General features: G+C 54.0%; 1 protein-coding gene across 1 annotated transcript; it reads right to left on the reverse strand.

Annotated features, from left to right (window-relative positions):
- Window positions 1-7,508: 7,508 nt before the first annotated feature.
- Window positions 7,509-11,237, reverse strand: LOC136106867 (cytochrome P450 1A5-like). The gene is made up of 7 exons (XM_065847541.2): window positions 11,114-11,237; window positions 9,659-10,525; window positions 9,104-9,227; window positions 8,452-8,541; window positions 8,240-8,363; window positions 8,050-8,136; window positions 7,509-7,880 (listed from the first exon to the last, which is right to left on the reverse strand). Exons 2-7 carry the CDS (start codon window positions 10,502-10,504, stop codon window positions 7,574-7,576), a joined length of 1,578 nt encoding a protein of 525 aa, XP_065703613.1. The 5' UTR covers window positions 10,505-10,525; window positions 11,114-11,237; the 3' UTR covers window positions 7,509-7,573.
- Window positions 11,238-14,057: the final 2,820 nt, after the last annotated feature.

A 14,057-nucleotide genomic window follows, 5' to 3' on the forward strand; every position in this document is an offset into this window, starting at 1 on the left:
GCCGGCACGGCCCGGGTCGGTACGGAGCGGCGCGGGGCCGCCACCTGCCGGGGACCGCCGCACCGCCACCGGGACCCGAACTGGCACCGGGACTGTGACCCGCATCGCCACCGGGACCCGAACCGGCACCGGGATCGGGACCCGCAGCGGCACCAGTACCCGCACGGGCGCGCAGCCCCGCGCCCTCCCTTGAGTTCCTGCATGGGCCAGGGCGCCTGCTCGGTGGGTGCTTGCGTGGGCACAAAGTAGTACTAATACTGCGTAGTGATACAAAAGCACCACCAAGTAATAATGACCCAGTAATAAATAATAATGACCCATTAATAAATAATAATAAACCAATAATAAAATGCTTAAATATCAAAATAATAATATGACATTACATGACATCATGATGTATATGATATAATATCTAGATGCTCTTTAAGGTCCTTTCCAAGCCAAAGCGTTCCATAGTTTTATAATATAATCGCTACAATGACAATAATAGCAAAAATTATTATGATGCTAATAGGGGTGAGAGTGGGGGGTCTGGCTGTGGCAGGGGGGACAGGGAGCAGGGGTAGCCCTGGGTTGGGCACCTCCCCGCATCTCCTTCCTGGGCTTCACTGCAGCACATTTGGGAGGCCATGGGGTGAGGGCAGCACCTCACTGCGGGCAGCTGCCTGGGCTCTGGCCTCCCTGAAAATGTGGTTTTGGTGTCAGGGGCTGTTCCAGCAAGTGAAGAGGACGGAAGGAGTGATGGGAGAGGGGAAATAGCATCTGGACATCATGGCACGTTTCCTTATCCCCCAAGGTGGTCAGGTATCTGCTGCATTCCCAGCACATCCATCCCTGGGGAAGAGTGCAGGCTCATGAGTGCTGAGCCCAGGCAGCAGGTCCGGCAGGGACCAGAGACACCCCCGCTTTCTTCCACGGGTCGCTGAAACACCAAAGCACAATGGTGCCTCGCAACATGGAGGTGGCTGTCACTTCCTGCCCTGGCGCTGCCGCAGCCATGTACGGCAAAGCAGGAAGCCCAGGCACTCACCTCCCTCCACTTTTTGGCTACCCCTTGCTTCTCCCCATGCTTCAGCATCCCTCCCACTGAGGTATGGGTGACCAGAAACCAGCCCAGCCAGAGGGGACAGTGCCAGCAGCTCCAGTAGCCCAGGGAAGAATGCCATTGTGTGGGAAGAGATTGCACCTGACTTCCCTGCATTGAGTGAGATACCCCCAAGGGTGTTGGGGGTGGGGCAGGAACCTTTCCCACCTGCCTCCGCCCCTCTCCTGCTAGATAAGGGGCTTTGGGGGCTCAGAAAACAAGCCTGTCCTAGGGTGGGAAGGGAGGATGCTCTCCCTGGAATGAGGGGACCAAGAAGACTTGATGGAGAAGTCTGTGAGGGGGACTGCAGGGAACGGGGAAGGTGAGGGGACACAGAGGAGGAGATCCCAGTGGCTCAGGGAGTGGGTTGCAAAGCCCGTCTTATATTTGGGGAGCATGTCCTTGCTCCTACAATGCGTGGGAAAGAGCCTGGGACCCACTGCTGGAGTCAAGCACCCCAGGACCTTCATACCCCCAAGCTTCCCCTGGGGACTCGCAGGTTTGTTCAGCAGCGGGGAGGTGAGGAATGGGCTCATCCTTGCACAGCCCCTGAGCAGAGCGGTTCTGGGAGGAAACGAAACCAGCTCCTGCATCTGTTTGCACCAGAAATGCACCCACAGATGCAAGCCCAAACCCACCCACGCGCACATTGCTGCACCCACCCAGGCTTGCCCACACATCGCTGCACCCATGCACGCTCACAGGCACAGGCCAGGGACCTAGGAGAAAGAAGGTGGGACTCAGGGTTTTTTCCCTCCTGGTATTTTCATCAGCAGGTGGGAATTTCGAGCAGATTTGTTGCATGACAGTAGCTAGAAGTCTGGAAGGACCCTGAGGCTGGGCCATGCAGGAGATCCAGAGGGAAATCCTCTGCGTGCAGCTTGATGCAATGTCCCAAATGAGATTTCTCCCAGGAAGGGTCTTGTCTTGAGGGTGGGTGATGCCCTCGCTGGAAGGATGGATGTGGAGGAGAGGTGGATGGCCACCTCCTTGCCTTGCACCAGGAGAGGGGGCCCTTCAGCTGGTGGGAATCAGCAGGAAAAGGAAAAGCAAAAAAAAATGCAAGAGAGGAGGAGCTGAGAATAAAATCTCGACCAGGCGATATTCCTTTGCTTAACGGAGCAAAGCATGGGCAACAGCCCGCCCTGTCGATCTGCCTCTTCTCAGCAGCCACAGGCTGGTTTAGTCTCTGTTGAGCAGCAGGTTTGGTGCCTCCGAGGGATTCAGGCAGCACAGGCTGGATGAATGGTGGACAGGGAAAGGGGAGGGTTGCTGCCTTGGATGTAGGAGACAGCAGAGAATCCACCAGCACCGGCTGGGAACATCAGAGGAAAGCTGGCCTGAAAGCTCTCAGCTCATTCCACCCTCCAGAATTTACCTTCGAGCTGAACAAACCCCAAAGGGAACCAGGTTTGGCTGGTTCTGTGGCTCCCAGAGCTACAGGGGTGATGGGGAACGTGGGATGCTCTGCAGGGGGGTTGGTTCCCTATAGATCCCCCTACCCACATGTGCCTCCCCCCAGAAAACTTTGAGCAGGGGTAAAACCCCTCGCTCGCCTGTGCTCAGCAGCGAGAGGCACTCGTGGAGCTGCTGTGACAGATGCCACGGGAGGGCGTTCATGGGCCAGACCCCAGCGGGAGGGGATAAAAATGCTTCAGAAGTGCCAAGGTGAATTAGGATCCTGCCATCCCCGCAGCACTGGCAGCCAGCCCTGGCTCTCAGGGGGGCTTCTTGCAGCTGGTGCTGGCCCCAAAAACCTTCACTTCAAAGGTTCTTCTGGGGATCTCTCGTTTCCAGGGTGGTTTTAATTAAAGCAGAAGGGGAGCAGGTTGGGGACGTTGCCTCTTGCTGGGTGGCTTTTCACCTCCTATGTGGAATCAGGCTGGACACCCTGCTCTGCCTGTGTCCCCTCATCAGCATCGAGGTGGGGGGGTCAGCACTTGCCCTGTTTTACCCACCCCAATGAGGTTCAGGGAGCTGATTTTAGGGGCACAAGGGCAGAATGGTCAACTGGGACCTCTTATTATGGGGCTAGTCAGTGAGTGGTATATGGGGGGAGACAAGAGCCCATTCCCTGTGCAACCCTCCTGAATGTAATCTTGCTCTGTAGCAGCCAGTGCTACTCTGTCACCGGTACCCCCAGCACCAGCTTTAGGGACACACAGGTGACTGCCAGCCCTGGCTGTGTCCCGGCTGTCCATCCTGCGTTCTGCTGCTGAGACTGAATTTGGGAAGTCCTTGAAACCCCACAGGCTTTTGGGTCACGCTGCCAGTGCTTGCAGGACTTGGTGGTCCTGTAGGGATGTGTCTCCAGGGCAGCTCCTCATCACAAGCCCTGGAGTCCCCTGTCCCACTCTTTTCCTTCCCATCATGGAAAACCATGCCTATGTCAGGGTTGGCGAACAGCCAGGTTTGAGGCTGTTCCGTTTCTCCAGCAGCCCTTTGTGTGGAGGGAATGGTTATCTCTGCATCCTCATTGTTCCCTTCTTAACCCAGGGACAAACTCCATCCTTACCTGCTTTCGTGTTCTCTGACTAATAGGTACCTTGTACCTCTAACGACACGGGGCAATCGATCGGGCCAAACACCATCTCCTTTCCAGAGCGAAGATGGTCTTGAAGGGTGGGAGGAGGAGGAAGGGTTCGTGCTGCTTTGGAAGCCCTCCCAATGTAGAGACAGAACCACTTACCAGGTTTAATGTGTCCAGCTCTGTCATCTCAAGCTCTGCTCCATCCACAGGTCCAGTCTGGTTTCAGCAGATGAGCAGCGTCCTCTCCAACCCGCTGCAGAAGGAAACTTCACCAAGGGAAGGTCCTAGCCAGATCCAACACCCAGAAGCTGCTCAGACTTGGAGCCTAAGCAGAGATTTTCTACCCCAAAAGGCAGAAACCAGCTGCAAAGCAGTTGCTCCTGGGGTTCAAGGCATGGGGGACCCAAGCATTGTCCCAAGAGTTGAGCTGCAAGGAGAAAGTTATGCTTGGGGCTTTCCTTCTCCATGGGAAGGAGCTCCCAAGACCTGATGGTGCAGCGGGGCAAGCAGGACTCTGGGGCAGAGCCCACCAGACTGAGAGGATCGGCTGTCACCAGCTCAGAAGGAAGTGTCCCCAAAGCCACTGGCAGAAAGAAAGCGCACATGGCACAGAAATAGAATTTAAAGTGTGATTCAGAGCTTTATTGTAAACTCTAGGGCATCAAGAGATTATATTTTTGATGTCAAGGGGCTGTCACCAGTGTTGGGGACAAGCAGCAAAAGGGAGACACCCAAGAGTTAATCCCTGTGGGGAGATGATTCCTGATAACAGATCTCACAGGGAGAATAAATAAACAGCCAAAGGAAAGAAGTTAGAAATACAGGATGTGCTTTTAACAGGGAGGGTCAGTAAGTGTTGCGGCAAATCCCCTCTTCCTTCCATCCAGGAGGAAGAACCACAAGTGATTCCTCTGGCCTGTTTTGAGGCTGGATATGGGCTTTTCTGGTGAGGAGATGCCACCACCCCAAATGCTGGCACCGGGCAGGTGTCTGGGCTCGAGGGAGGAGGTGTGCAGCTGCCTGGACCTTTCCCTGCAGGAATGAGGGGACTGGAAGCGTCCCTCAGCTTTGGAAGTGGAGCTGGAGCCCAGCTGCGTGGCTGCTCTGTTGAGTCATTTTAAAACCCCCAATAAAACCAGTTGGACATGAGGTGATAAAAGCTCCCCCAACTTATCACAGTCCTGATTCCAGTAATGAAATTGTGGCACTTACAAGCTACCTGGGGAGTAATTGGAGGGCTTAATTGAGGAAGATTGTTAGGTGAAATACAAAGAAAGGGGAGCCGGAGTCCCTTACCTGCTGTAAGGACTTGGGGCTTTCATGACAATGACCGATGGATTCATTTATCAGGAAGCAATGGGGAAAGGGAGGAGTTGAAGAGCTGAGATCCTGCGCCCACAAAGGGAGCAGAATGCGCTCATCCCTTCCTCACAGAGGGTCCCTGGGTGGGGGGATCTGGGGGTGCAGCTCTGAGCAAAGACCAGTGCGGAGCTGGCCCACCTTGTCTGATGCTCGGGCTGTGCTCGCTGCTCTGCTCCCTGCCTGTTGGGGGCTGCCAAGGCACCCGACAGAGAAAACATCTGGTGAAGGAGCCCACTCAGCTTTGATGTTCCAACCGCATTGTGCAGGAGAAGGTGGGATGCCCAAGTTTGGGGTCCAAATGGTTGGGACCGAAGGGACAGTTTGACCACAGTGTCCTCAGCAAGAAAGGGGGACCTGGGGTCACTAGGCTGTTGAACGGGTCAGCAGTGTCCCCAAGGGAGGCAATCAGCCCTTCATAAATGCCTCTTGGTAAGACTTTCCACCACCAAGGGGTTGTTTCACCTCAGTAATGTTAATATTAATCTGCTTATCTGCCCTGGGGCTGTAAAACTTTCATGTCCCCAGGGAAAAAAAAAATCCCACTCTTCTTTCCTTATATCCGCACTTGCTTATTGCGAACCTTATCAGCAAACACAGGCAGCCTTCAGGGCAAGAGAGTCACGCAATGGCTCCAGCAAAGGGGACCTCTGGTCCTACACTAGTATTGGCATTCCGTGTTCCTGCTGCAGCTGAAGTCACCGGGCCAAGTCCACGACAGCTTCTCCGCCCCATGGGGTTGATGTAACACGCTGCTGCTGAGTCCCTGTCGGTCCCAGTGCTCTGGGTTAGGCACTGAGAGACCAAGATCCATGTATAGGATGATTCCACCTTCCCTGTGCAGTAAATGAATGCTGGCTTTGGGATGTCCCTTGTGGAAAGGTGGTTCGTGACTCTGTTGCCTTGACCCATGGTCCTTGTCATAGGTAGTGAAGATGTTATTTGGCTGATGGACCTCTTGAGATGTCCTGAACCATCCCTTCACTTTTCTTCCAAGGGTATCCTGCAGGTCAAACCAAGGTTTGGACTTCCCAGTCTTCAGCCTCACTTTTCCTACAATGTTCAGATTATGACACTAAGCAGTGAAGGCAAAGCCAACGCAATATGGAGTGAAGCTCTTCGGGTGCTTCAGTTAGCTCAGGTGGGTCTGAGGCTGTGCCATCTCAGTGTTTCATCACCAATTGGTGACCAGGCAGGACCTAGACATACAGAAACAGTTACTCCTTTTCATTCAGGCTTGTTTAGCGGGTCTGAACACCGCCTTGCTCTAGCTGGAATCTCCCTGAAGTCTTGGGCAATCAATTCCCCCGTTTTCTTCCTTAACACTCTGTTTCTGCCTCTTCTTGGAAGTTTTTGTGCAACACATGATGAGTGATTGATATTTGGACCTGAAAGCTCTCATTGGTCAGGGTCTGGAGCTATGGCTGAGCAGATGCCACCCGTGGGAACAGATTCAAGAGTAGTGCGTGTTGCACCAGATGGTTGTACTTGTTCCTGTATTGTTGCTTGCCAGGTACTGGGGTGGCTAATGTGGCTTTGCGTGCAAGTTGAAAAAAGGAGGCACCTGGTTCTACTGGCATGGGTTGACTGGCAGCCAATGTAAACTCTCGGATTTGAGTTGGAGAATGTCCTGTTCTCCTTATGAAAACACCCTTGCTCCAGTCTAGAATATCAGCAGCTTGACTTTCTCAGTATCAAGGGGTAAAAGTGCACTTCCTTGTGGCCTTCAGGGCCAGTGGTGACTCTGACGGATGAGGGTTCAGGCGGCTGAAGTCCTCCAGCATGCTGGGAGGCTTTCCTCCAACTCACTTCATTTGGAGGATCCCTCTCATTCTCCTGAAGAAAGGAATCTGAGCAGCAGGAGAACGCCCGGTGCGAGGTTGACAGATTCTCAAAGAGGCTCCAAGGTGCTTTGAGCTCCTCTATGGACAAAGACAGACCTCTCCCAAATGGGATCTTAGAGTGATGTGACAAGTCAGCTAGGAAATTAAAAATAGTGTAGAAACAAGGGAACAGGCTGTCCTTAGAAGAGTTGGAGAAGTATTAGCATTTTTCTAAGATTTCCAAGGTTTGGGATTTTTTCCCCTGCAAACACATCTTCCGTGAAGGTAAATTTCAACCAGGGAAAATTTATCCCCTGAATAGTTTGTAAATAGTGATACTGGCTGGACCTCAGTAACATCATCCTCATCTCCACCCGAGCTTTGGGCATCGCTTCAGCCGAGATCTTAAACATCAGTGGAGGCCATGGGTAGGCTATCAAATGGTTCTAAAAGGATAGAGCCCAGTACTATTCAGATGGTCTGGTTTTGGGTACATTCCCTTCGCTTTAGCAAAACACAGTTTGCGCACCTCATAAATGTGCTTTGTGGTACTAAGACTAGATGTGATAGAACATCCAACATTTGATGGAATATCCAAACCCCAGAGATGCTGGGAAAAGGCAAGAAATGCTACAAAGTGAACAAACTAAGACTGGAGTTTCAAGGGCTTCAGTTTATTATATCATCCCATAAAGTTGTACCAATCCCAGCTTTGCTTACGAAGATATCCAGGTCTTTTCCCACCGGCGATATCCAGGCAATGGAGAAGCCCACTGCTCAGCTCATGCTCTTCATGGGATAGCGCAGCTTGACCTGGAAGTGCTCACATCTTTTGTGCTTCAAGGACAATCCATAGAGCGGCGTCATGTCCACCTTCTTGCCGTTGCAGACACTGAACTCCAGCTGCTGCAGCAAGGTGGTCAGGAAAAGGAAGACCTGCCACCTGGCAATGGGTTCCCCAATACACTTCCTTTTCCCTAAGCCGAAAGCCTGCACTTTCTCCCCATCCACTTTTTTCACTTCAGTTCCTTCAGCATTGAGGAAACGCTCAGGGTTGAAGGTCTGTGGATCCTTCCAAAGTCTCCTGGAAGGGAAAACATCAGATGCTGTCAGTAAGGATATCCGTGAATTTAGTGTTTACCTCACCTGCCCCTTTTCTCTTAAAGCAGGTTGACCCCACTTCTGCTCCAGAAGATGAATGATCAGGAAGGGGCCTGCCTGTTGCTGCAGGAGGTACCTCAGAAGGTACTTACTCATCATGATTCACTTGCCACTGATTGATGAACACGCAGCGGTCCTTGGGGATGTAGTAGCCATTCAGAACCGTGTCCCTGGTTGTGCTGGAGAGAGAAAAGATGCTGAAGAGTCTGGAGGCAAAAAGGTTCTTCTGCATCCTTAGCGGGCTACTAGTTTGCTCCTGATGCTGCTGAAGTAAGGACTTACCTGTGCGGGATGGTGAAGGGCAGGAAGGAGGAGTGCCTGAACATCTCCAGGATAAAGGCTTCTGTGTAGGGCAGCGAGCCCCGGTCCGACAGCCGCGGTCTCCTCTCCCGGCCGATGTGCTGGTCTGCGGGATGGAGAGAGGGGAGAGTTGGTTGGGGTCAGCCCTCACCAGAGAGGTTTTGGTCCCGGTGGCAGTAGGTCCATGGACTCACCTAGTTCATCCTGGATCTTCTTCTGGATGTTGGGGTATGTCACAAGATACATGAGGCTCCAGGATAAGGCGGTTGTCACGGAGTCAAAGCCTGGTCAGAGAGGAAAACAAGTAGATGAGGTTTGTACAACATGCAGGGCACATGCCTTGACTTGCTGCCTAACCATCACATGAAGCAGGCTTGGGTAGCTAAGGAGGTGGAGGACATCTTAGCGCACAGTAAAACTTGGGTTTCTATCCCATTGGAGAAAACTTTGCTAAAATATTCTGCTCTCATGCACCCTGATCCACCCTTGGATTATGTCAGGTTTGTATAACTTCTCTGGAATTGAGGGAGTTTCCACAGAGTAACTCAAAGATGAATCAGTCAGTAGACATCTCCCTCAAGCAGGAAAAGCCACACCAGTGTGTGAAGCTTGACTGAGCTACAAACCGTGCCCTTCGCTTTACCCTGGAGCCTCTTTCCAGAACTGACGGCCCATGCTGGTCTCCAGGGGTGTCCCTGAAAGGTCCAGGAAGACCAGTGAGCAGGAGAGCAAGTGCTTAGAACCAAAGTGGCTGCCTGGTGTTGGACAATGATGGGTGAGACAGGGCAGCATCATGAGGAGCCTGTAAAAATCTGCAGTAGCTGAGGGACCGATGGGAAAAGATACCTGCTCCAAAGAGGTCATTCACAAGGTTGATGATCTTCTCCTTAGGGATCTGCGTGGTAGCATTTCCTTCTTTTTTGTCTAGGCACTGCTGAATGAGGGAGTCAGTGATGTCTCGGATGTTGTTCTGAGAGGAAGAGAAGACAAGTCATGGCAGCAGAACCATCAGAGGGATGGGTGTTACTGAGCAACACCTTGACACTGAGGGAGCCCAGGTTCTTAAGAGGTCTGGAGAAGATAATGTTTCAGCCCCCATTGTCCCTACTGTGTTTGTCATCTATGAAAATGAGGACATGGTTCTCCAGGGAAACTGTGTCACAGATCAGATGTTCAATCATCAAACTGGCCCTATCACCCGGGGCCGTGGAGGAAGACTGCAGTACTGGGCTGCACACGGAGAGGCTACAGGTGGGTGACACTTCCACTGGAGTTGCTAAATGCAGCAATACCTGCAAGAACACAGATTGACGCTTGGCTGCAAGAAAAGCAACTCACTAATAGAGGGGCAGAGAGCTGGAACACATCTCTGGTGCAAGTGAGGGACCAGCAAGCTCTTACCTTGTCATAGGTCTCATAGTGCTCTTTGAGAATCTTCTGCACGAAATCAATCATTCGCTTGTTGAAATCTTTAAATAAAGTAAAGGCACGGCTGGGAAGGTACTGGAGCACAGGGATGAAGTCAGCAGGGTTGCCAGCAGCAGCCACATTGCCGAACTCCTCGCTTTCGTTCACTATTTTAAGCAGCTCTTGGTCATTGTGGTCATAGCGCTTGCCAAAGCACATGGCACAGATGATGTTGGCCACAGAGACCACTAGGTGCCGAAAAGGGTCAAATCTCTTCTCCTCCTCCATCAGATGCAGGAACTTGGTGATCACATACTCAGCCTCCTTGGAGACGTACTCCTCCAGGAGACAGGTGGAAGAGGAGGTGGGGCTGGGGGCAATGGAGAAGGTCTTCAGGGCATTCTGGGCCAGCTTTCTGCGGGCTTTCCACACCTCCCCTGAGTCAGGGCTGAAACTCAGGCTCTGGCCATCTGTGACATGACGGAAGCTGTAGAGATCAGGGCGCCCCATGAAGTCTTCTCCTTGCTTCACCAGCGCTTGCCTGATGGTGTCCAGCCCGCTCAGCACCAGGACGGGCCGGGTGCCGATCCTCACCTCCATCACATCCCCGTACTTCTTGCTCAGCCTGGCCAGGACCCGGTGCGGGTCCTTCCTCAGCTCCAGCACATTGCCCAGGATGGGGATGCCTCTGGGTCCAGGGGGGCTCTTCAGCCCCTGGGGCACGTGCAGCCGGCAGGACTGGGTGAGCAGGAAGACCAGGCAGAAGACGGCAGCCATGAGGACAACCTCAGTGGCCGAGATAATGCCTTGGCTTCCCACCAGCGACATCACAGCCTTCATTTCTGCTGATGCACAGGAACCCTACAGGAGTTAACCAGAAGAGCCAGGATTAGTGAGAGGTTGAGTCCCGCAGATGTTCCTGGTGGGAAGAAAAGGCTCCAAGCACCCTTAAGCAGTTCATGGGGACGGAGCTGCCTGTGCAGCACTATGGGGCTTTCAAGGAACAACATAGACTCTAAACATACCCACTGCTTAAGGGGGACCTCAGAATCCCCCAAACCTCTAAGTTAACCCCTTCCCCTGCAGAAGACCCCAGTACCCTCTGGCACAACCATGGCTCCTTCCCAGGGGAGACAGTCCATTTGCAACAAGATACAGAAAACTGCAGCTCAGAAAAGAGCAGGGAGGCAGGTGGGGTGGAACAACGACTCCTCAATGAAGCTGGCCCCATCTGCACCAAATCTGTGAAGTTTTATGGCCAGCAGGCTGGATTTGCTGGGTGGCCACCAGAGCGTGGGGGCACAGGGAGCAGGGGTGCCACAGGACACACGGCTCATTGGTGGGCAGCAGGGAGAGCCTGGTGCATTAATTTCTCCTTCAGACTCAAATATGACCTTCTCAGTCCTATATCCATGTTCAAAATCAAAACAGACACATGTTGTCTCCTACCTTGAGGTCCTTGGGGTAGACAGGGACGGGTTTTCTGCCAGTGGATCCCAGCAAAGATGGGCAGAAGGTGTCTGGCCCAGGGAGGAGAGGGGACCCTCTTTTGCTGCCTGGACCTTCTACTTCTGTCTCCTGGACCCTCCTGTCCAGCCAGCTGGAAGGCCATGTCTTTACATGTGCTCTTTTCGTGCCACAGTCATGTGCTTATCTCAGGGTGATCACAGCACAAGAACACTGGGGAATAGGTACCCATTAACAAACTGGGCTGAGCCCAGCTGGAGCCAGTCCAAGAAACCCAGGTGGCTATCTCTTCAGCTCCAGCAAGCTCTGGGGATGAACTTTGAATTCTGACAGGGCTGCCCAGGATGGGGAGGCAGAAGGAGGTCCCTAAGCCCAGCCCTGAGGAGGACAGGGGAGATGGTCTCAGCCTCACTGCCCCATGGGTGCCAGCATTTCCCCCAAGGCTCTTCCATGGACTATTCCTAGCACCCACTTGTCACCTCCATGGCCACTCTGGAGGAGCTGGGAGCTGCAGGCTCCACCGCTTCCAGCAGCAAAGGGATGTGTTTGCAGCAAGACATCTGCTCCCACAGTCCTCTCTGTCCCTGGGAAATCATGTGGCAGGTCCCCGTGCCTCAGGACTGGTGGTGGCAGGACCTTCTGGCCCTGTGGCAGAGCCAAGCTCAGGTTAACGATTGCCCAGGCTTGCGTGAGAAGGCATCTGGCTCGCTTCCCCCGGCTCCTTCGTGGCAAACAGGCAGTGAGGACGAGGAGTGGCGGGACCGAGGGGAGGAGGAGAGCCAGAGAGATAGAAGAGGTGAAAGGAACACCATGGGGCAAGGCTGAGGCAGTTCATCCTCCTGAAAACACGGTGTGACACCCGGCAGGAGATGCAAGAATGAGTGGGGCTGCTACTCGAGCTGGAGCAAAATTCAGGGCTTTGGAAAGTGCAGCCAGGATGGGCTGGAGGAGCAGGAGTGAGCCAGAGCTTTGGGGTTTGGCCCTAGGTTTTATTCACTCTTTGAAAAATACAGTGGGAATTTGGCCCAAGTAAAAGCTGAACTAATATTTAATAAAGGCTTTCAACATCTGGTTTAATCAGACTCATTAATAGCAATGACGCCGTTCATTAGTGCTTGGCAAGAACAGTTACAAAACCCTGGATGCTAATATTCATCCTGCTGATTGCCAGACACCTCACAGCTCTACCAGCCCCAGCTTTGCCTGGCGATGCCAACTGGCGAGGAAGACTCGGGGGACCACTTCTGGGGAGGCAGGCTGGTGTTTCACAGGAGCAGGGTGATGCAGGGCTGGATCCGGGAGGTGTCTCCCATCCCCATGGAGGCTGGGACACAGACTGACTCGCACCAGGCAGCATTTTGGACCGATGTAGCCATGCACTTGATGGGGAACGCACACCAGCGTCTCCATACTATCCCAAAGTGCTGGGAGATGTTGGGGAGGGTCCTGGGGCCACACCAGGACCCCCAGAGGGATGCACAGGACTCACTTGCCCCACTTCCACCCCCCGACACCCACTCTCCACTCCCCCCAGCCTCCTCTGTGCTCGCTGCCAAGCCCTGCGAGGGCAGGGTGCCTCCTGATGATGAGAACAGCGTTAAGAGCTGCTGCCTTGCGTGCCAGGCAGCCTCACGCCCCAAACACATCCTCACCCAGCGCTCGGCTCCCACCCCGGCCACCGCCCCTCCCTGAGCCGTCGGCTCCCGCAGCCGGCCCGGGGTGGGGGCAGCTGCTGGGTCCCCTGCCCTTGGTGAGGTGGGCACACACATGGAAGGGATGCACCTTGCTTCCCTGTGTGTGTGACAAAGGATCCCGGCTGCATGCGGGTGTGTTAGTGTATACAGTCGTGCCAGCACGTGTGTGTGCAAGGATATACGTGAGCAAGAGGACGATGGTGCCTGCATGTGTGTGCATCAGCACGTGCAAATACGTTCATGAAAGAGCATAAATGTGCTGTGTGTTTGTAGGCAACTAAGCTATTTATGCGTATATAAGAAAATATAGCGTGTTCGTGTGCATTGCAACAGGTGTGTGTTAAAATGCAACTTTGTGCACTGCAGGCGAGCATGGATATACTTCAGCTCTGCCTGTGCAACATGCGTGCATAGTCTGTATGTGCAGCAACACGCCCGTATAGGTGCGCATATAGACGGGGTGAATGCACATACACCAGCCTCACACACAGCAGGAGGGACGTGGGTTCAGTGGGAGCCGTGGATGCCTGCGTGTGTTTTATGAGGTGCTGCAGTGTGTGCATGTGTGTGTGGAGACATCTCTGCCTGCGGTTTAGGGACACATCAGTGTGTCCCGCGTGGCCCGTGTGTCCTGAGCAGCCCCCCTCCCGAGCCACGGGGAAAGGCAGTGTGGAGCGCACTTGCATTCCTGGGGATAGACAGCCCTGACTGGGACCATCAGAGCAGCCAGGGGCTCCGTTAAGTGTCCCCTGGATCCCGAAGGGGACATTCCAGGTGGCATAACTGACACCCCCGCTTTGCACTGTGGGAAACCACCCTCTGTCCCCCTCCCCATGGTGGGAGACGGCTGGGATGTCTGGGTCCTGTCAAGGGGAACACACATAGCGGGTGGGCTGCTGTCCCCTTGCAGGTGATGGCAGCATTCCATGGCAGAGGGGACCAAGCTGATGGTGCCCCAGTGCTGGAGAGTTCCCCAGCCAGCCCTGGGGGGCTGATCCTGTGTGGCTCTGGCGCCGCCTTGACCCCGGGCCAGGCTCCTGGACGTGGGGCCACCGCCCTGGTCCTTTAAAAGTAATTTCCCACCCCCCCCACCCATAGCGTGACTGCAAGTGACCGGGGCGGCCCTCCCGGGTCTGTCCAGACCCTTTTCGCACGCGATGTCCCCAGTGCCACCTCTGGGATCCCCCAGTGGGGCGGGACCCTCTGGCCCCTCTCCCATTCCGCTGTGGCCA

This window comes from Patagioenas fasciata, chromosome 12 (assembly GCF_037038585.1).
Source record: "Patagioenas fasciata isolate bPatFas1 chromosome 12, bPatFas1.hap1, whole genome shotgun sequence".
NCBI classification, from domain to species: Eukaryota; Metazoa; Chordata; class Aves; order Columbiformes; family Columbidae; genus Patagioenas; species Patagioenas fasciata.

Coding starts and splice junctions, on each gene's coding strand:
- LOC136106867 (XM_065847541.2), bottom strand. CDS start 10,504: ATGAAGGCTGTGATGTCGCTGGTGGGAAGCCAAGGCATTATCTCGGCC. Junction 8,364..8,451: donor GAAGATCCAGGATGAACTAG/GTGAGTCCATGG, acceptor TCCATCCCGCAG/ACCAGCACATCGGCCGGGAG. Junction 8,137..8,239: donor CCCTTCACCATCCCGCACAG/GTAAGTCCTTAC, acceptor TTCTCTCTCCAG/CACAACCAGGGACACGGTTC.